At 41.6% G+C, this 23,481-nt stretch overlaps 1 protein-coding gene across 11 annotated transcripts in view; it reads left to right on the top strand.

Moving 5' to 3' along the window:
• Ltbp1 (latent transforming growth factor beta binding protein 1) overlaps positions 1–23,481 on the top strand; it is a 367,263-nt gene that overhangs the window by 308,771 nt on the left and 35,011 nt on the right. For 6 of the 11 annotated variants that reach the window (XM_090337166.1, XM_090337170.1, XM_090337167.1 and 3 more), the window contains 2 exons: positions 8,910–9,035; positions 12,266–12,409. In XM_090337166.1, coding sequence (XP_090193292.1) covers positions 8,910–9,035; positions 12,266–12,409 — 270 coding nt within the window. The remainder of the gene's footprint in view (positions 1–8,909; positions 9,036–12,265; positions 12,410–23,481) is intronic. The other 5 variants (XM_090337169.1, XM_090337172.1, XM_090337176.1 and 2 more) reach the window with 1 other exon arrangement.

The raw sequence follows: 23,481 nt of genomic DNA, 5'->3' as shown, positions 1-23,481 counted from the left end.
TCCCTATGACACAGAGGCCATGTTCTCTAGCCTCCTCCACATTGCTAGACCTCAGTGGACATTTGTTTTAAGTTCTACAATATCCTATTGTATTGTCTGGACTATCTCCAAATTCAGTGTTTAATTTCCTATTGGCTACACTTCATTTCTTTTTGTTCAGTCTCGTGCTCATCTTCTACTTAACGTTGGCTTTTTTTTTGCTGTGCTATGAGAAAGACTTTAATCTCTTTTGGGCCAACAGCCATGCCATTTTCAAATTCCTTTGGGCAGTCATTCTGCTGGTTTAACATCTTTCAGTCCCATTTCTTAGCTAGGATTTGCTGCCTCTGTTCCTTTCAGTCAGGAGTGTGAGGTCTGCATTTCTTCTGAGCAGGAACTCTACATCCTTTCCTATATTAGGACCCTTCCTTCCTTCCTTCTTTCCTTCCTTCCTTCCTTCCTTCCTTCCTTCCTTCTCATTTTTTATTGCATCTGCTTTCTTAAGCATCTGGCACAAAATACTGAACCAATCGTAGCTGGTCAGGAGCTCTCTGCTCCTCTTTTTTTTTTTTAGCTTAATGTCTATGTTATTACTTATTTTTTATTATCTTTAATGAGTTATACAAAGGAGGTATCATTTAACAAAGCAGTTTATGAAAATAATTCATCTTTATCAGTGTCACCCTTTACACTCTCACCCCCCTTCACCCCACCTCTTCCCTTACTTTCTTCATTTTGTGGTATATACAGTGAATAAAGCCAAGCACTAGTAGTAATGCTAGATAACACTTTGGGTCTTCCTCGGTTTCTCACCCCATTGTGCCCGATGTGCTTTCTTCTGAGGGTCTTCCTAGAGAAACATCACTTTTGGTATTTAAATATCAGTCATGTTGAGGCTTCAGGCTTTAAGGTCAAAGATATGAGGTCTTGTTTAAGGACAAGAGTGGAGTCCCTGCTTAAACTATAAGTTACTATGTGAACAACTGGCAGTGTGTTCTGACTTCCATTTCTTAGTGAACACACTCCAGTATGTGGTTCCATCCATTTACAAGGTAGGAGTGACCTTGTATAACCATCACTAGGTAAGAAGCAAGCCAACATGTCAGATAGAGCTACCAACTTGGGTTAGGAAGATTTTCTTTAATGAGGGCCATTTCTTTGCCAGCTCTGCTACTAACTGCTGAGTAACCTTGAGGCAAATCACTTCTCTCTCCAGGCATCAGCTTTCCAGTTCTTAACATAAAGAGGCTGAAGAGAATAATCCTCAAAAATTTCCCTGAAGGAAAAGTGGGCCATATGGTTCATCTACAAATGTTCTCACAACAGGAAGACCATTTCTCTCCCCAAGGGCATGGTAGCTGCGAATATGCCTATTAATGATTCATTACCAAAAAAAATAGCACCTCATTCCCACTCCATCACCTCTTTGTAGAGTTGCAGCAGCAGAGAAGACTTATGAGTCACTCTTTTCCCCTCATGGGTTGGTATGTTCTGTCCTGACTTGGAAGATTGGGAATTGATGAAAGAAGCATTGAAGTTAAGCATCTGAGTAAATGAAGTGTGTATATGTGTTGATATACGTGTGTATATGTGTTGATATATGTGTGAATGTGTGTATATGTGTTGATATACGTGTGTATCTCTACTGGGACATGCACTCAGAGCTAAGGTGCTGTCCCTAAAGGTTTTCTTGATCCAGGCTAACACTCAATCACTTGTGCCACAGCTCCACTTCTACCATCTGTAGTAGTTAATTGGAGGTAAGAGTTTCCCAAGCTATTCTACCCAATTCTCAGATCTCAAGCCTCCTGAGTAGCTAAAGTTACAGACATGAGCCACTGGTACCCAGTGGAAGCACTTTTTGCCCCCTCATTATTTCAAGATACTGTATTTCCAAAACAGGTCCTAACCCTAAGAGATGCACTTATTGTTTAATTCAAAACAACTACCAAAAAACCCCTGAAAATTAAATTTGAGAAAACAAGGCAGCTGGTCAACAAAATGGACACAAAATACCTTCTTTTCTATGAGTGTGATCCATTTCATTGTCAAGGTCTTTGGTCACAGTTTGAATCTCTTGATCAGTACGCAACATTTGTCTGATTCATCCCCTTTAGAAAGTCAGGATTCTTTTCTATACTTTTTCAAAATTCCTGTTAATTTACTTAAGTGTGAGGGAAACATCAAGGGTCTGGCTTTAATCTGGATTGGAGAACTGGAGTGCCTCGTTGGAGTTCTGTTCTACTATGTAGAACCAGTGATAATAATCATTAGATTTCGGGAAAAGTTTAGGTCATTGAGAGATCATAGTAAGTAAAAAAAATTACACAAAGGAGTACAGTTGATCTATGGAACAGATTATCAGGTAGGACTCTGAAAAGTATGGATTTGTTGGTCGTTAGTGATGTTGTGTCTCTTAAAATGAACTACAGGCAGTTCCAACAATCCAGAACTGAGGTCTGTTTCTCTTTCTGACATTTAGGCAATGTATTGCTGGGAAATCCACATCAGTGACCCACTGTTTTTGTTCTGTAATTCTTTCTTGATTTGTTCCCCCCATAGAAACATCAATCCTCACACCTACCTTGTCCAGGAAAATATACAAAGCAAACACATTTGTGAAGAACGAGCAAGTCCAATGATAGTATATCTAATTATCAGGCCCAACCATTGAGATTGCTGGACAGTTACTCCAACAGATGACTAAGTGTTTTTATTTTTATTTGTAATGGCCCTTCATAGATCCCTAAGTAAAATTACTTTAGTTACTCTCAACATTCAGGGGGAAAATCCCCACCAGATATTTATATGAGTCAGAATGCAGTTTCATCCCCCAAATCCATCTTTAGGAAAATGGGATGGTGTTCACCTGTCCATAATATTGATGAGAACTCATGCCATCAAGGAACATTTGGACCCAATTATGAGTTTTTACATACGTCATTAGAGAAAGGGGACAAACATTACACTATTACCTCAACTCATTGTTGAAAACATGATACTGTGGAGAGTTACATGATATCAATGTTTTTTGGCCAGTCCTGGGCTCAGACTCGGGGCCTGAACACTGTTCTTGGTCTTTCTGAAGGCTAGAGCTGTACCACTTGAGCCACAACACCACTTCCGGCTTTTTCTATGTATGTGGTACCAAGGAATCGAACCCTGGTCTTCATGCCTGCTAGGCAAGCATTCTACCACTAGGCCAAAGTCCTGGCACATGGTATCATTTTTATAAAATATTAGTTGTTGAAGATCTGGTTTCCAGTAGGCATTTTCCCCCTATTCATTCAAATCCAAAATATTGCTCATCTAAACTTCCTTGGTGAATCATTGTTACAGTAAGTCCCGTCTGCACACTTCCCAGGAACTTATTACCAGCTTGTCAGTGGAGGGAGGGGAATAGAGGGTGGGGAGTGGGGTGGGGGGGACTTATTCACTTCCAGATCAGTGACTCTGTTCCCGTGCTGGTGAACAGAACTAAAAAATTAAGATCTGCTGGAATTCTGCGCAATTAATGAAAAGGAAAGCTAGAGATTTTACTTTGAGTCTGAAGAGCCTCTCTCCTGACATTCAGTATAGAAATAAATTTCTGGTAAGGATTTGTAGAGGATTCTCCACTGTGAATAAGCACAGTAAGAGAATGAAATGTTCTGGACACAGGGGAGGGGACCCCCAAATCAGCCTGGAGTAGCTGAAGATAGTGCTTCCAAGGAGGTATCTCGGGCTGGCTCCAGAAGGGATGGGATTCATTCCTGAGCAAAGCCTAGGGTGGAGGGATTCGCCAAAGCAAGGAGAGTGTACTAGCTGAGGAAGAAATTCCACACTGGGTATTTTCAAAGAACTGTAGTACATTGGGAAAACAAGGAGGAGGTTATAAGAGAACTGTGGCTGCACACATATAGCCAGCAGCCAAAGAACAAAAGAGGCAGTGTGGTGGTGGGTCTCTGGCCAAGAACAGATATGAGCAAGGGAGTAGCACTGATGCGATTGCCTTTCGAAAAGAGTGTTTTGGCAGCATTTGGGTGGAAAACAAATTGGGGGGGGCAAGATGCAGATAGGGAGAGCAGTAAGTGTGAGTCATGTCAGAAGTACAGTGGAAGGAGAAAGTGAAGGCCCTGAGACAATGTCAATACTGCTGACTGGGTGACTGGGTGGATTTGTAGATGAAGAAGAAATGGAAGTAAGATGAGGATCATAATGATAATACATTATGAACATGGCCATTGGTCTTAGATGAGTGATTCTAAAAGACAGAGGTCAGGCTGAAAGAGGGATTAAAGAATCACCAGTACATAGGTGGTAATTGAAATGTTTCTAAGTTTCTATCTCCGAAATAATTTATTTCAAAGAAATCCTTTGTTTAAAGACAAGCATGATTTCTTAGACTTCCCTTCCAGAAGTCTAAAATTAGCAGTAATCTGAGTTGTCATTGGTGTCAGCTCCTTGATAGATAATAATCAGTAGGTTATTTATAATCTCAGCCTTACAGAGACATTTGCAATCATCCAGATCACATATGTTGTCTTCTTTCTATTAGATGCTGCAAGAGAGATTCTGTTTGTTTAAATGTAAAATATTTCTGTGGAGTCCTCAGTTCAAGTTAGGAAGATCTGACAGGAAAAATATTGGAAGTGAAACTTCTCACTGAGGTCAAGAAATAGGCATTTGTAGGTTGACAATGAATTCAAATATAGACTTGATACTGTTCAGGATTACAACAAGCTGGGCGATGGTGGCTCATGCCTATAATCCTAGCTACTCAGGAGACAGACCTTAGGATCGTGGTTCCAAGCCAACCCTAAGCATATAAGTCCATGAGACTCTTATCTTCAATTAAACTGCCAGAAAACTGGAAGAGGAGCTGTGGGTCAAGTGGTAGAGTACTAGCTTGAGCTTGAAGAGCTCAAGGACAGTGCCCAGGCCCAAAGTCCAAAAAAAAAAAAACAAATTACAACAGAGTAGATTGAGTAAAAATATACCTAGAGAACTGTGGCTGAAGACAAAGCTTTGGGTTCATTCTGAGGCTTGTGGTCTTTGGAGCTGAGCAAGGCAGATCTGCTTAGCATGGCAGATACTTATCTTCAAGTTGCAAAAGGGCAGGGGAAATTCTGAGAGGCTGAAGATAGGAAAAGCATAATATTAATATTTATATTCTACTATTTAAACATGGGAAGAATCTGTTGAAGTCTAGTGTTCACTAGATTTAGCAGTCAAGGCGAGTTGGCTGGAAAATGCCATCAGGTTTAATGAGTGGGTTCTGGGTACCTTTGCTCAAAGTCTGAGGTTCAGTGGGATGCAGGGCAAGGGAATGATGCTGCAGATTATGGAGGAGGAAAGGGGAAGAGGAGTGACAGTAATAGTTGACATGTATCAATTCCTTCCTTTATCACATATTCCCCAGCACTTCATGCATATTGCTTTGGCTACTTCTCACACGATGTCACAACATTATTACCCTCAGACATGTTGTTTCTGTTGTGTCTACATTGGTGGTCAGTTGTCCATTTGGCCCTCTCTATCTGCTGCTTGTACATCTCCATCTTCGACCAACTGAGTCAACATATTCCAAAAACACTACATCTACACTGAATATAAAGACATGTTTCTTGTATTTTTTCCTAAACAATACAGTTTAATTATAAGTTAGTGTAACACTTACGCTGTGTTAGTACAAGTAATATACAGATGAGTGAAAATATATAGGAAGAGCTGGGTAGACAGATTCTGAGGCAGAGCATTTGCCCAACCTGCAGTAGGCGCTAGACTCAATTTCCACAAAAAAAAAAAAATAGTCTGTGAGGGGCTGGGAGTTTGGCCTAATGGTAGAGTGCTTATCTAGCATGCACAAAGACCCAGGTTAGATTCCTCAGTACCAAAACCTGAAAGTGGTGCTGTGACTCAAGTGGTAGGACTCTAGCTTTGAGGAAGCCCAAGGACAGGGGTCAAGTCCTGAGCTCAAACCCGGGACTGGCAAAAAAAAAAAAAAAACCTAGTCTGTGAGAGAATGTGTGTGGACTATATGCAGATGCCATGTTGTTCTATATAAGAGAGTTGAGGATTCATCCACAAGTGTCAAGGGATAGCTATACTGGAAAAGAATGAGAAGGAGTATAGACCTTTCTTTTGGGACATTTTATGGGCAAAAGCATGATAAAGTGAGAGCTTTGCCAAGTGATGGCAGCATGTTTGGCGGAAGGAGGGGAAGGAGCCAGGAAGACATACTTGAGGATACTGGAGAATACTGTGGCTGGAAGAAAAGGCCCCGCCCTGAAAACACTGGATAGCATCCTTTTGAGTTGAGAGTTTGGATGTGGTGACACATTTTGCAGTTCAAGAGTAAGTCAGAATTTGTGCCTGAGAGCACCAGTGTTGGGAAATGAAGAAATTAAGTCAAACAGCCAGAAATTGCATAAATCTTCTCCTTCATCCAGAAAATGCCTGCAACTTTGAAGAAATCTGACTTTAACAGCTCCCATAGAGAGAAATGCAATTTTATGACTAACAGTCCCTTCAAGCAAAATCCTGCCTTGTGAAGTCTAACCTGTAATTTCTTTATTGTTTGTCCCAAGGTTTCATTATTGTAACATATTTGTACTTCATTTGTTTCTCTGAAAACATATGTTTTGTTAAGTTCAGAAGCAGAGAAAGCAGAGCTGGGAACTGGAAGTGTTGGTGGGTAAGAAGGAAGAGAGAAGAAAATCAATAAATGAAAATAAAGAACTCTCCTCCCTCCTCCTTCCTTCCATCTCTCTTCTGCTCTCTCTCCTTCTCCCTCTGTCTCTGTCTCTCTCTGTCTATTAGTCTGTCTGTCTGTCTGTCTGTCTCTCTTTTATGCAGTAGTTTAAACTCAGAGCCTTGTACTTGTGAGGCAAATGCACTACCCTTGGGCCATAGCTATGGCCCTTTTGCTTTCATTATTTGTTAATAGTCTTGATTTTTGCTTGGACCAAAATGAGCTGTGATCCTAGTATGCATGCTTTCCATGTAGTTTTTAATTGATTGCAATATGGTCTTTTCACTATTCGGCTCAAGCTAATCTTGAGTCACAATTCTCCCTTTCTCAGAAGACAATCTCTGTCTTTTAAAAATTAACATTGATTAGCTGTACAAGTTAGTATTGCTTTTTTAACATGTCCATATATATATATATATATTGCATCTTTTTATGTGTATGTTGGTTCTAGGGCTTGAACTCTGTGCCTGAGTGCCATTCCTGAGCGTTTGTGCTCAAAGCTAGCACTCTACCATTTGAGCCACAGCTATATTTTTGGCTTCTGGGTACTTACTTGGAAATAAGAGACTCAGAGACATTGCTACCCTGGGCTGGCTTCCAACTGTAATCCTCAGTTCCTAGCCTCCTGAGTAATTAGGATTACAGGCATGAACTACCGGCACCTGGCTATATAATCCATCTTGAATATAAGTACTCCCTTTGTCATTCTCCCTCACCCTTCCCAAACTAGTCTCCCAAAAGTGTTTGTATTTTATTTTGACACATGTACATAAAATATTTTGACCATGTTCTTTCTCCTTCTCCCTCTCCATTCACCCTACACCACCAAATAAGACAAGTTGCAACTTCCTAGTATGTGAAATTCCATTTTTATTGTTGAAAAGGGATTCACCATGATATCTTGGATATGCATATACCATACTTAAATTGATCATTTACACACACCTATGATCCTGTATGCACTTACATATGTGTTTGTATTTCAAATCTAACAGCCACATAGAGAAAACATGTAACTTTTGTCCTTCTTAGGCCAGCTTTCTACACTTAACAATAATCTATTGTGTTCTTTGTGTTACGTGCCATATTTAATGGATCCATTCATAAGTTGTAGGGTATCTGGACTTTTTCCATAACTTGGATAATATGAGTAACACTGCAGTGAACACAAATATTCGAGTGTGTCCATTATATCCTGACTTATTCCTTTAGAGTAATATCCAAGAGTAATAGTGCTATGTCATATGGTATCTCTACTTTTAGTTTTTGAAGAACTTGCCACGTTGATTTCCATAGTAGTCGTACTAGTTTGCTTTCCCAATAGAAGTATATTAGGGTTCCTTTTCCTCCACACCCTCACCAACATTTGTTGTTTTTGCTCTTGATGACAAGTGTTCTGATTGAAGTGAGGAGATGTGTAGGGGTTATTTTGACTTGTTCTTGCTTTATGGCCAGGGATGTTGAGCATTGCTTTTAGTGTATGGGGGGGAGAAGGGGAGAGTTGACCATTTGTACTTCTTTTTTGGAGAAGTAAGACATCTCTTTTACAAGAACATTTTTATTAATGAGAGGAAAAATGAGCACAGGGTCATTATCATCAAGTTTACCGAGAGTAAAATGAACTCTGAGTCAGCTAATCATTTTGAGCAGTGTTGACATTTAGGGTTCAAGAGTGGCTATATCATTGTGATACAAAAAAATTCTATTTTCATAGCCACTCCCACCATAGTTACCAGATTTAGCTTCATGGGAGGCCACAGTTTGTATAGATAAGGCCAGGGTTATCTTCAGGGTTGAGTAAACCTTTCTTTTTTCCAATCCATAATTCTGCAGTCAAAACTGTTTCTAGCCTTTACTGCAACCAAAAAGGTCATAGTATTTTCACAGATTGCCCCTGTGAGAATATAACAGTCCTTGGACATAAAGAGTTTAAAACATTTGAGCAATACTAGCAGTCACTTCAGTGGGAAAACATTTCCTGAGGAAAAACAATTTTCTTATAGAGCCCAACATTTTTCACTGCTAAACTGTTTTCATCAAACTATTTTATGTACAGTGTTTTCATAGTCCTTACTGTTATAAACATCGTCATCTCATACTAATCAAGGTGTGTTGAATGCCTCTGTTTACCCATTAGTTTGTGGTGTGTGTTAGCCAGTGTGTGTTTTGTGTCTGACGTTCCATGTCTTTTTTGCAGATATTGATGAATGTGTAAACAACACTATATGTGACAGTCACGGGTTTTGTGACAATACAGCTGGCTCCTTCCGCTGCCTCTGTTATCAGGGCTTTCAAGCCCCACAGGATGGGCAAGGGTGTGTGGGTGAGTTTCTAGATTTTTCTTTTCCCCAACATGTTTCACAGGATCCTTTAAAAAGAATCAAAACAATCAACAGCAGAAGAATTTTTAAGCTGGAACTTTGGGCAGAGTTTCATCATATATTAACTAGGATGCACAATTAGAGCCAACACTAATTTTATATCCATTTCATGTATGAAATGGACAGGACCTTGAGAAATCTAAAAGTGCGACTTTAAGTTGGAGAGTCTGTAATAAGGCATCTGTTTAAATGCTCAGCTGACACGTAGAGCTCTGTCATCCTCTTATGCAGGAAACAGAGGCTGCAGCGTGGGGCAGTTTGTCTGTGTATGTACCTCCTCACACGGTGTGCTCAGTGAGATGTGCTGGTGAACACCTCAGTTTCTAGGAGTGACTCCAGTACACTTGATGATTTGCTTGTGCAGCTAGATTTCCTCAGCGTGCTCTGGGATTGGCAGGGCTGGAAAGAATGTCATCAGCCATCTTAGCATCTAGTCCAACACATGTTGACGAGGAAGAAAATGACACACACTTGCAATTAGAGTAATATTCGTGGGAGAGACAAGAAAGGTAATTACATGGAAGACTTCAAAGGTCACAAGGGTTTTTTTTCTTATTAGAAAGAAAAGAACTGCATTTGCTATACAGCAGATGGTTCTTGAGATGAAGTCAGTACCTTGTTGGGTTGAAAATGCACAACTAAAGCATTAGTTCATTTGCCATCTAGATAAAAGCAGGGCAAAGACATCTGTTTCGAGGTTTGATATCCTTTGAATATCAGTGACTCCTTTGGAATCAATTATAAAATTTAATACCCAGTCACAAACATTATTTATAAAGACAGTCATGTAGCTTGGAGTACAAGTATCAGCTAATCCAAAACACATATGAACTATTCTAAACTATTCACTATTCATAATAGTGTCACAATCATAACCAATATGCAAGACCAACTCCCACCAAAATTCAACTGATAACATTATCTGACATTGACTTGTATTTCAACTAAATGGGTCCTCATTTGACCCTTATCATCTCCATTTCAATGCATCTTTCCTCACCTGTTACCTTCCTGTAACATCAGGATTGCTTCTATTAGGACAGTCGCTTGGCTGTCATTTTCTCCTTCTGGGAAAGTCTTCTCTGGGTCAGATCCATCCCACTCACTCTTGAAGACTGAGTTTAGATGCTGTCTCTCAGACGCTCCCTGCTCCTTCCCGCTGCTCTTCAGCGGGGCTGTGATTTCACTCCTGCTTCCAGAATACCTTGGGCACGTTCTATTGTGGCACTCACAACCTTTTAGAGAATTATTTAATCACATGCATGTGTCACCCACAGCCTTCCTCTTTAAGATTGTAACTTCCACATGATTCGACTTTTCTTTCCCTTGGGCTAAGAATAATATGTATCCTATGGTAGACCCTGAGTAAATTCTGTTTCACTGTTGGCACGTGAGATGTAGCACTCAGGTCCCTGCGTCATGCTCATTGCTACCTAGCAAGCCACAGAAGTGCAGTGACTCACGTTGCAATTTCATTTGGCACGTGAAACACCATCCTTAGAGAGGGATTTTGACTGTCATTTTGTGAACTCAATCAATGTTATTTTACCTGGGTCTTTATCATTCTTTCAAAAGAGAATAGCGGAGAAGCTATAACATGTATTTCACACTCAGTTTTGTGTGATGTTTCACAGCTAAATCAGTCACTAGTCAGTCTTTGGCCTTCTGCACGCTCTGCTTAGACCTGTCCACCCAGCCCCATGCTGTCATCCTACTCATTCTTCAGGGCAAGAGTCAAATACTTTCACTCTAACTCACCTTCACATGGAAGGACCACAGTTCCCAGCTTCCACAGTGCTCTGTGCCCTTCCTTCAAAGCACTTGATGAAGGCTGTGAGATTTCTTTTCTTATTCTTTCCCGGACTTGACTCTAAGCTCCATGAAGACAGAGGTCGGGCCTGCCATTCCTCACATATGGTTTGAGCCATGCAAGTCATCTAGGACGTATTTCTTGATTAAATGCATACAGTCTGGTGGGAGAAATTTTAATAGTCATATAAATAATAGGTGTTGGAAAGAAGGAAGTTTCATGTGACGTTTACCTAAAAGTAACAAATGTGAACTGGCAAATTTCTAAAATCAATGTTACTGGTCTAAATTGTGTTTGCCTGTGTTGGGTAAATATCCTAATTCTGCTTTATTTGATATTATAATAAAACCGTCTCTTTGGGTTTATAACTATTTAAAATGAAATGGGAAGCTGGGACAATTATACCAAGTAAGTTAATAATCCATAAATATTTTGTCCAATAAAATGGGACTCATAAGTAAAAAAGAGCTTCCTTTCCTCAATGAGATGGCTAATCAGTCACATTTTTAAAACTTTGCTTAAGTCATCTCAGAATATCTTCATGCAATGTAATGTTTTGCATGTTTAATGCATGGGACTCACAGACATTTAAAAGTAAAGTCAGGTCCTTTGCTAGACAGGAAAATGATTAATAAAAAATCTAACATAAAGGGTAAAAAGTATTGCTGAGTGAGGTTAAGTGAACATTATGCCTTTCTTCAAGGCTAGATACTCACCGATGTTGAATAAATCATATTCGTAAAACAAACTCCTTGACTGTGTTTTAACAATATTTATTTAAACACAGAACAAAAATATTTAGCAACATAGAAGTTACACTGTGGATGTCAGCAGAGTTTGAAAAGGAGTACAAAATACGTGATTAATTTCTGAACCAATTTAGTTCCCATGAATAATTACTGTGCTTCATTGAGTATTTATAACACCTCCTACCAAATTCTATTGTCAACTTATGGGCAATTGAGCTGCTAGAAAATGTATATTCTGACATGTAAGTAGACGTTTAAAGGTTTTGTGTGTATGTTTTTTAATGAACTTAAAGATTTTGTGATTGCTGGAGTGCCCATGCTTGGAATTCCTCCTTGAATTAAGAACTGAGAGCAGAATGTTGGGTCCTTTTATGATCCCGATATATTGAAAAGCCAAGGAAGGCAAAACTTAGTTGGTCAAAGGCTCGTGCAGAGCTTCTAGCATAACTCCAGGGTGTCCTTAAAGCCAGAACTGGGATGTGGACCCCTTTCCCTTTTGTATGACCTGAAACCCTTCCCAGGAGGGGAAGGTCCCTCACTGTTGGGGGTACCTGGCAAAAATAAAGAGCCATCAGGAGCAGGGCATCCATCTCACTTGATCTCCGTTTTCCAGATGTGAACGAGTGTGAACTGCTCAGTGGTGTGTGTGGAGAAGCCTTCTGCGAGAACGTGGAAGGGTCCTTCCTGTGTGTGTGCGCGGATGAAAACCAGGAGTACAGCCCCATGACAGGGCAGTGCCGCTCCCGGGTCTCTGAGGGTAAGTACCAGGGGCACTGTGCAGGGATGGAGGCTCCATTCCCAACCTGGACCTATCCAAGTGTGGCCTGGACACTCTGTGAGTATGGGAAGAGAGAACCAAACATCCTGCCCTATTCTGCCTCTGGAAACTTCTGGGTGCTTCCTGTGCCCACTTCATTTGTGAAATTAGGAAACAGATGATGGTTGGGCTAAATGGTCTCATGGCATGAGCAAAGGAAGCAAGTGAATGAGAACATTTGTGGGGTGTTGCCTAAAACTCAAAGTATTCTCGGCCAGGGTTCAGTATGGCCTTCTCTCATTAAATCACATAATCCTGCTTTCTTGGCCCTTGGAGATAGGTATCTTGACACTTTACAAAATGAAAAGCAGCATATAGGCCCCTCAGGGTCTACAAAGACTTCCACTTGGAATTCTTCAGTTGCGTTTCCAGAATTTTGGCCTAGAGAGTTCCATGTTTGCCTTCATTGAAAACTTGGCTAAGGCTGTGAGTTATTGTGTACATTGAAATGGGTTTCCAGGCAAACCAACCAGCTTCTAGCTCGCAGCTCACCCTTTAGGTTTGTGCCGTGTCCCTATAACTTGATTGTATTTTTAAGAAAAAGTGAGATGAAAGAGCCAAAGAAAATGAAACCTATATTCCTAAATCTTGATGTTACCCACACATCTACTATGACTTTTACTGTTATTCTATAGAGGACAGTCACGCATGTGAAGTTTTTTTTTAACAAGTCACGGGGAATAAAATAAAAATTGTATTTTTGTCTATTTTTCTCCTCACGTATGCAGTACAAAGGGACTTAAGTGAACAGACAGAGTTCAGAAATCCTCTGTCTGGTGAGGAAGAGGTGGGTTGTTGCTGAGGAAGGGTTGCTGGTCATTCAAGTTGTCAAGGCACTACGACACCTGGGTTATAAAATAAAAAATGCCTACCATGTTTTCATGTATTTTTCTGTTGTACCACAATAACCAACTATATGAAAACTTGATAGTCTTAAGCAGTGCCCCCTTTTTCTCTTCATCCTTGGCTCCAAAGAGTAGTAGCTCATTTACAGTGCTATTTAGAACAGATATTGAAGAGTCATTCAATGATGTGTGTAAAGATTGGGTAGTGGTGACAAATGTGTATCTGATACACTGTTAAGTGAAAACAAGGTATTCCAGTTATCATTGTTGCCAGAAGCAGGGAGAATGAGAATACCGAAGGAGGTCATTGTAGGCCTTCTTGAAAATTTGAGATTTATTTATTTGCCAGACTTTCGTTATTCTTTTAAGTGGAAAGATGAGAGTACTGGTCCACTTTCTAGCTGTGTAAGCTTGGATCTTTTATTAACTCCACCTCTTGGATCCTTACCTCTAATTAGGAAGAAAATTCTATTTAATTCAGTTTTATGAATTTGAAATGAAGTCATTTGTTAATGGTAAGCACAATATGGATATTATAATGAATGGCATCCTGACATGGAGTATGTTTCTAGTTCTCCCCCTCCCCCCCGCCACACACACGTGCATGCTCATGCTTGCCAGTACTGGGGCTTGAACTTGGAGCCTGGATGCTGTCCCAGAGCATTTGTGCTCCATACTAGCACTCCTGCCACTTGAGCCACAGCTCCACTTCCAGCTTTTTGCTAGTTAATTGGAGGTAAGAATCTCACTAACTTATTGCCCAGATTGGCTTCAAACCAAGATTCTTAGCTCTCAGCCTCCTGAAGCTATGATGACAGATGTGAGCCACTGGCAACCAACCTGCAGTTGTTTTTGCAAGTGTTTTAATTACGTGAGACATGGTTTATTCATATCACACTGTAAAACAGCCTCTAATTCCACCTCTTGGGTGGAGGAAAAACCCATAACCCAAGATTGAGTTTTCCCATTAATGGTCAAAGCAGCCGTTCCATTAGAGGATCCATCTGTAAATACCAAAGCAGCAGAAGATAAAGGCGAGACCTGTACTATGGAAGGAAATAGAAACGTATGACACGCAGCAAATTGGAGAAGTTTGTTTGACGGGTAGTGATGCAAAATTTTCCCCGTATAATTGGCCCAAGCAATGGCCCAAGAATCGCAATGGGCGAATAGCCAATCTTGCTGTTGTAGATTATATGGGACACAGATAAAATGAGGTTCCTGACCTAAATATTTACGGGAATCCACTCGGCACATATGTATCAGATTAGCTACCAATTCGTAGTAGGGGGTCAGCACTTTGCCGGGTGTTGATGGTAGATAAAGCCATAAAAGTGGGCCATCCTGCCACAATGCAGCAGTTGGGGAGTGAGAAGTAGCTAAAATGTAAACTCCCCATGGTTTAGAAAGTCACAATAGGTCACTTGTTGCTGGGAAATTGCCTTTTCTACAATTTGGATGGCCCTCCTGGTGTCAGGATTTAATTCGCGCAAGGATGTAGGGTTGGTATCTCCTTTTAAGAGATCAAAGAGGGGTTTTAACTCTCCTGTGGAGAGCTTTAGATAAGGCCGAAGCCAATTTATATCTCCTAAGAATTGCTGAAAATCATGAAGAGTTCTTAAGTGTGAAGTTTTTAATTGTATTTTTTGGCTTTTAAAATAGTGTGGGCCTAATATATGGCCTAGATATGTAAAAGGGGGGTGTTCCTGAACCTTTTCAGCTGCTATTATAAGGCCAAAGAGGCTCAGATCTTGCTTTAGTTGTCCAAAGGCTTGTCGTACGACGATAGGGTCAGAACAAGCCAACAAGATGTCATCCATATAATGAACAATATAAGCAGAAGAAAATTTTTCACGAGTGGAAGAAATGGCTCTAGCTACAAAACTTTGACATAAAGTTGGGCTATTTGCCATGCCCTGTGGGAGCACAAGCCAGTGATATCGCTTCATGGGTTCTTTAAAATTAACAGAGGGGACGCTGAAGGCAAAGCGCTTACAGTCTTGAGGCGCCAGGGGTATAGTATAGAAACAATCCTTCAAATCTATAATAATCTTATAAGTATCCTTTGGGATTGCCATGGGTGAAGGCAAGCCAGGCTGTAGGGCCCCCATCAGTTCCATAGTGGCATTGACTTTTCTCAAATCCTGTAACAGCCTCCATTTACCTGATTTTTTCTTTATAACAAAAATTGGAGAATTCCATGGAGAGTTAGAAGGGGCCACATGTCCCAAGTCCAGCTGTTCCTGTACCAGCTGCTGTACTGCAATGATCTTTTCTAGTGAAAGAGGCCACTGTTCGACCCATACCGGTTGTTCAGAGAGCCAATTTATGGGATCAGCATGAGGGGCAGGACAAACTACAGCCCCCGTTAGAGAATACCCTAATCCTTGTCTCGTAGGGTGAGACTGGGGTTGGAGTGGCTCTAGCTCCCCCTGTGCTGCTCGGCCTAGTCCCCTAAAGGGGAGGAGGCCTTGATCAAGTAACTGCTTAGTGACCGCAGCACTAGGACTAAACATATACACTCCCATTTTTTCCATGATATCACGACCCCATAAATTAATTGGCAGATGATCCAAGACAAATGGCTGAAAATGACCAGAGTGCCCTTCCTCATCTCTCCAAACAAGGATCGCACTGCTCTGCTGTGGGTCAGTTGCTTGCCCAACCTCCTGTAGGGAAGTCATAGAGGTTGTCAGGGGCCATTGGGCTGGCCAATGTTTTTTAGATATCACAGACACATCTGCTCCAGTGTCTAATATTCCTTTAAAGGGCTTTTCTTGTATAAATATAGTCATCTCAGGCCTCTCTTGTTTTATGCTTTGTACCCAATAGATATCAGAAGATCTAAATCCTCTCTGTCCACATGGGGAATTAGCAGTCTCCCCGGGAGGTAAAGGCACAAGTATTAATTGTGCTAATTTTTGACCGGCTGGGATCGATACCACGTGTTTCGGGGCAGAGGCCATAACTTTGATTTCTCCAGTAAAATCCTGGTCAATTTTGCCAGGTGTAATCTGTATCCCTTTAAGGGCTGAGCTACTTCGCCCTAACAGCAATCCAGCCACTCCCGGGGGAAGGGGGCCGAAGACCCCCATGGGGAGAGCTTGTGTCCCCATCTCTGGGGTCAATACTGAGCAGGTGGAGGAACAGAGGTCCAATCCTGCACTGCCTGGGGTGGCACGGAGGAGGCCGGAGACTGATCTTGGGGGGTTGTTAGAAGATGCACTTGTGGCCGAGAAGAGGGAGGGACTGCCCCATGGTTTTGCGGGGCCAGGGGCTGGCCCCTTCTCCAGTTTCCCAAATACGGGCGGCCATTGCGATTTGTTGCTGACTTGCAATCTTTAGCCCAGTGCTTCCCTTTACCACAGCGTGGACATGTGCCAGGTGATTTTTCTCTCTTTTGCCTGGCCTGGCGTGGGCATTGCGTCATCCAATGTCCTATTTGTCCACAAGAAAAGCAACGCCCTGGGGGTCTAGCATCCCGAGAATGCCGCTGACCTCTATATTTTAGAAAATCAGTAACAGTCTTTCCTTGAGGAGCGGCGGCTAAAGTAAGGCCTTGTACATGGGAGGGTCCAATATCAGCACACAGTGAAATAAAGTCCGTGATTCCTCCCTTATTCCTATGGGGTCTGATAGCCGCCTGACAGGCAGCGTTGGCATTTTCATAGGCTATGTGTCTAACTATACTCTTCCTTGCATTCTCATCTTGTACTAGGCAGTCTGCAGTCTCCATTAATCGAGACAAAAATTCTAGATAAGGTTCATTCGGTCCCTGTTTAACTTCTACTAGATTTTTTGTACGATTGGAATTGCGTAACTTTTTCCAAGCATCTCTCGCCGCAGCATTTATTTGTAAATAGGCCTCCTTTGCATAACCCAATTGATCTTCAGTGTTTTTATAGGTTCCCTCTCCTAACAACTGATCAAAAGTGTAAGGCAGGTTCTTAGACCTATTTGTTTCAATTTTAGCCCGACACTGTGCAGTGAACTCTGTCTCCCATAATAAGTACTCTCCTGCACTAAGGCATGCTCTGGCAAGCCGCTTCCAGTCATTTGGGCATGCAATACCAGCACACGCGGCCTCCAATATTACTTGAGTAAAAGGGGCAGTTGGCCCATATTGGGAGCAGGCACTCTTTAAATCCTGTAATAGTTTAACAGGAACAGGTTGATGGTATACTTGTTCATCATGATCAACTAAACTAGGGAAGCATCGAGGCCCTGAAATATCTTCCCTCTCTCTAGCAGCCTGAGTCAGGTTTAATTGCGATGCACTGTGCCTGGTTGTAGTGCCTGTTAAAAGGGACTTGTTGCTAGGGCCTTTAGGCTTGCCTAAAGGTTGAAAAAGGGATTGAGGCCGTAAGGCTGCAGCCGGAGGCGGTGGGTGTGAGGGGTAAGGTTTAGAATCAGACACCATAGTGGCCTGAGGGTCATATTTCTTTCCTACTTCTGGGGGGGCTCTCTGCTCTATCCCCATTTTCGATAGAAGATGTAGCATTTCTTCTAACTTCTTCTCTATCGTAGCCACCCGGCCCTCCATTGACTCATCATAACTTTCCTCCTTGATATTCAAACCTGAATTCTGATACTCAATATCTACTGGTTGTTGTTCCCTTTTCAAGATCTCACTTAGACTCTCTTGGGCTGCGGCATATGGCTCAGCCTCAGGTTTTTCAGAAGGGTCCTTTAACTCATAAATTTCCCTTAATTCAAGATTAAGTTCAGCATTCTCATGTAGAGGATCTATGCATTCACTTACTATATTCCATACATCAGTAGCCTCTTCTGGGGTCTTTTCGGGGCCATATACATTATAATATTCTTGAATTCTTTTTCCTATCCGCTGCCAGGCTTTTTGGAATTCCTCCTCTATAGACCTCGGGCATGCCTCCTCGACAAACTGTAGGAAGCTCTGAAGCACCCGTTTTTCCGCCCACGTTCCGTGGGCTTCAAGTAGGCCTGTTAAGATCGGTAGATATAACCTATGGCTATTAGCTTGACCCATAATTTTTACTCCTGACTATACTCTGTCTTAAGATCCTCTCTTAATAGTCCTACGATGTGTTACTCACCACAGGGAGGGGTCCTTCACCTTCGTCCCAGATTTTCAGGGTCCCTGTTCGGGCGCCAGATGCCGGGGCCAACCGGCAGCAAACCAGGGTTCGCAGATTGGGGTTCCTGAAATAGGGGACAAGGACTAGGAAGAAAAAGAAGAGAGACAGACACACCGGGTCCGGGATGTCCGCAGTCCAGCAAAGACTGCCTAGACTGCCGCGTTTATTTTCCACTCCCCCTTCTTCCCTCCTCCTGACCCAGGGAACCTCCAGGTGTTACATTCATATGGTAATTCTCAGGTCATTTACATAGAATAGGGCCAGAAAGCAATAAGACAATAAAGCCATTGTCTGATGCAAGTCAAGGTACAGTTTGATTCCACTCTGGCTCCCAACATCACACAATGTAGCTAGGATATGTGTTTGTGTTCCTAAAGTTTGCCCATGTTTTTCTAAAGGTAAGTAATGTCTTAGTGGGATTGTGTGATGTCTGGAACCATTTTTGCTGAACTTGCATGCACTGCACTATATATTTACAGCACTTCTTCCTATGTATCTTAGCCCTTGTTCTCTGCTCTTAAAGTTTTTCTACAGCCAGGCTTTTCTTTTTCTCTCATACCTTAGCTGAGCACACTCTTGTCTTTTTCTACAAGGTCAGAGACCACTTCTGCTGTTAACAGGGAAGATCTTTGTGTGTGTGTGTGTGTGTGTGTGTGTGTGTGTGTGTGTGTGTGTGTGTGTTACTAGGCTTTGAAGACTAGCCAGTCAGGAGCTTTACCATTTGAGCCATACCCACTCCACCCCTATTGCTATATTTTACAGATAGGACCTCACAGTTTTTTTGCCTGGGGCCACCATCAGAGATATTTATCCTCTACTTGTTCGTTCCAAGTTCCACCTTGTTCAGGTGACAGGTGCATGCCATCATACCTAGCTTGTTGGTTGAGATGAAGGCTCACTAACTTCTTTCAGGACTTGACCTCAAACCACAATTCTCCTGATTTTCACCTAGGCTTTTGCATGTTTTGTTTTGTTTTATATTTCCTCATACTTTTCGCTTCTACTGAATACTAAGCATACCTAATTTTTATTTGCTCATGTTGGTATTACATTACTGAGTCAGTAACTGGAAGATTTATCAATGTGTGCATTTCTTAGCAAACTTTGGTTTTATGGGGTCTTAATGCTGTCTCATAAACCAGATGACACATGCCTAAAATCCCTGTGCAAAGGTGAAACAGGAGAGTCTTTGAGTACTTCTACATAGTGAGACTTGGTCTCAAAACAGAACACAAATGAAAAGCTGTGACAGTTTTCATTGTAAGCAAGAGAATGGGAACTGGCATCATGTGCAGCAAGAACCTTTTGCTTGATCTCCATCTGATTTGGCACTTGAAAAAGGTGATTGTCCAGCGTGACCATACAACCCTGTAATCCTAGCATTCAGTAGGCAAAGCAGGAAGACCATATTTTCAGGAAAAGAACATATTAAGCCTGTCATAGTTCTTCATGAGTCTGATCTGAGCTATGTAGGAGACCATATATAAATAAATGGATCTCAGTTTCAGACTGACCTTTGACAAAAATAAGACATTATCTGAAGAACTGAAACCCATATGGGTTGGAAATGTGGCTCAAATTGCAATGTACCTGACTAGCAAGTACAAGGCTCTAATTTCAAACCTTAGCAGTGTCCAAAAAAACCAGATATATTGACTCAGTTAAATTAAAGCAAAAAATATGTATTCACTCACCAGTTTTGGAAGAAGGGCAAAGGTATATTCATCTATTTCTAAGCAGCAGCCACTCTTCAAGTTCCATGTGGCTTGTTTCACATAAACCTTGCCTACAAATGACCACCTATGCTGTCTAAAGGCTTTAAATCAATCCTCTACAAAGTGAATGAGTGAAAATCACTGTAGATTTTTATTCTTTTACAGTTTTAGTTTCATGTGGGCAGAAACAGGAGGACCATACCCAATTGGAAAGCATTCTTTTTTCTTCATCTAGTTCTTCCAAAGCACTTGTTCTAGAAACAACTCTGTGTTCACACTTACATACTTATATACATATATATATATATATATATATATATATTTTGTCAGTCATGGGGCTTGAACTCTGGGCCTAGGTGTTGTCCCTGAGCTCTTCAGCTCAAGACTACTACCCTACCCCTTGAGCTACAGTGCCACTTCAGATTTTCTGGTGGTTAATTGAAGATAAGAGTCTCATGGACCTTAGTGCCTGGGCTGTCTTTGAATTGTGGTCCTCAGATCTCAGCCTCTTGAGTAGCTAGGATTCCAGGCATGAGCCACCTCACCTGGCTCATACTTATATTTTATTGGTTTACATACTGGCTAATTAAATTCTGTAAGTACCATAATCAAAACACTGTCCAGACTGAAAGTAAACAGGGCTGAGTCTTGCTTGGCATATTATGAAATCTACAGGAATAGGAATTTGGCCTTTTGCAGGAACTAAACTGCCTGTGAGCCTTCCCCATTCTAGGGTGTCAGTGAGTATTTCTCAGAGGATGAGAGAACCTCACTGAAACTCACTGGCTAATTGAAAAAATCAAAGAATCTACTGTTTCATGAAGTTTAATACTTGATACCAAATTCTCAGCATATGTTTTAAAGTACAACTGAAATGAATTTTATTGTAAGCATAATATACTCACTGGCCATTTTTCCCAATGAGTAATTAGGAAAAGAAAGATTTGCAAAGAAGGATGTATCGTTTGACCAGGAGAATCTATATTGCAACAGTTGTCAGTGGAAAATGGTTGGATGTTGCATTATGCTGCATTCAGAACTGTGCCTGAGGGATGGGACTTCAGAATGGCCGATATCAGATCCATGTCCAGAAGGGCTTTCCAGAAACTATCAGAAGCTAATCAGCAAATAATTGTCTCATGAGGTTGGGTTCCCTCAAAGATATCCAATAAGTAGCAATACCTACTATCAGAAAGATATCCGCCTTCAGCAGGACTGGGTCCCAAGTAGCCTTTAAGGTACTTTGAAACTTTAAATTATCTAGGATGTTTGTTTCCTAACTCATTCTTGGCTCCTACATATTTCTTTTTTAGGTCTAGACTAATATTTTTCACTGCTTGTGCCTATGGCCATTAATTTACCTTGCTTAACATCACCTAAAAGCATCTGAAAAAGAAATAACAAGTTTATATATGTGTATGTGTGTGTGTGTGTGTGTGTGTGTGTGTGTGTGTATACCAACCCATTCATCATATTTAAGAGGGTATGGATATGAAATATAGCCTGATGCTTTTATTTCCTTAGTGCCTGTGATAATTGCTCAATAAAAACTTTATGTCTTTGGGCACTCTGGAGGAAGTAGTAAATATTTATAAAGTCTTGGCAACTGCAGTCTTCAGACCTTACCCACAAAATGCTGTGCTCCTTCTTGACTGGTGGACAGAGCGGCTACTGTGGTAGGAATGGAGGTCTTAGTCTTAGAGCTGGATGTATAGTGAAAAGACTATAATGGAGACTGCATCAGTTACAAATTGTGATTGTTACCGCTTTTGGAAAGCAATCAGAAATGATAATGCATGTAGGTTTGGGATGATTTATTTGTATTATTAAGAATTTTTTTTATTTTACCTAACAACTTATAATAGACCTTCTTTAAATACCAGATTTCTCTGGTCTATTTGGGAGTTTATTTTCACATCATGAACTAGACCCTGAATGTGCACATTTAGAAACCACCTTAGTTTTGTAGCCAAGCTCCTGCACTCATAGGTAGAACCTGAGGCCCGGGCTGAAGTCTTGAACAGTGTTCTTAGGGTCACATAGCAAATAGGGGCTAGAACTGGGAAGTTTTCATCTCAATTATTTGTATTTATCAGAGCTCAGGACTATAAGACACCAAATCCTTGTATAAATTGACTTCTTTTTCCTATTTCTCCATTATTAAATGATTTTCCTTTAAACTGAGAGCTCTCATGATTCAGGCTAGAAATCCTAGCTACTCAGGAGGCTGAGATCTGAGGTTCAAGATTTGATGTTAGCTTTGGTAGGAAAGTCCAGTTAACCAGCAAAAGCCCAGAAATGGAGCTATGGCTCAAGTGGTTCAGTACCAGCTTTCAGCAAAATAACTGAGCTAAGGGACAGTACTCAGTCCCTGAGTTCAAGCCTCAGTACACACACACACACACACACACACACACACACACACACACACACACACACAAAGATCTACCCTCAAGGCAGAAAGTGGCAAATAGAAGACTAAATCAGAATGGCAGTCCCCTGCAGTATCTCCAGGGATGGCCTCTGTCACCGGGTTGGCCTCTCAGCCCTTGAAAGGGATACCATGTGACCTCTGATGACTTAAAACTGCTTTCCCTTAAGTTTGTTGGTGCGCTTCAGGCTTTAAAGCCATTGGCCTCGATGTCTGCTCCATCATCTTCTGTAACATTTGGCAGAACTCTGTCCTCTTTCTTTTTCCTGTGATGGGTGTCATGCCAGGACACTTCCCTGTGTCTTCCTACCCCGCCTGCTCTGCTTCTGCCTCATCCTCAGGCTCTTCTCTTGTCCCCTTACATCATCACGTCCCAAGGCTTCTGTGATTGGGCATCTGGTTTGCACCGGGTTCTGGCGGGGCATTTCCTCCAGCATGTCTCTGGCACCATGCTGCCAACTGCTAATCTCCTACCCATCCAGGTCCAAAGGGCCACACTCAGCTTCCACCGCCTATCAGAGCTTTCTGCAAGACTGACTTATAAACAACCGCAGCTGACAATTATTCAAACCCAAGAGATTCTCATTCCTCTCTTTGCACTGACCTGTTCATCGCCAGCCTCAACACCAGAAATCCTGAAGTATTCATTCTTTTTCTCCACTCAGTCATGCAGCATAGCCAAGCCATCATCACCTCTGCCCATCCTACCTCCCAAATGCCCTTTGGACCTGGCCCTGCTCCTGCCATAGCTGTCATGGACCAAGCCATTGCACGGCTTTCTAAACCCCTCAAGTCTCCTGGCTTCTCTCCGTGCCTCTCTCACCAATTCTTGTCCTGTACTTTGCCAGAGATGGCCTCAGAACTGCTCTGGTTTTCAGTCCTTCATCACACTGCATAAAGTCCA

Source organism: Megascapheus bottae, chromosome 7 (assembly GCF_031878675.1).
Source record: "Megascapheus bottae isolate mThoBot1 chromosome 7, mThoBot2.hap1, whole genome shotgun sequence".
In the NCBI taxonomy this organism is placed as follows: domain Eukaryota; kingdom Metazoa; phylum Chordata; class Mammalia; order Rodentia; family Geomyidae; genus Megascapheus; species Megascapheus bottae.
Note: the sequence above shows the minus strand (reverse complement) of the source record. Positions and strands in the feature narration are given on the sequence as shown.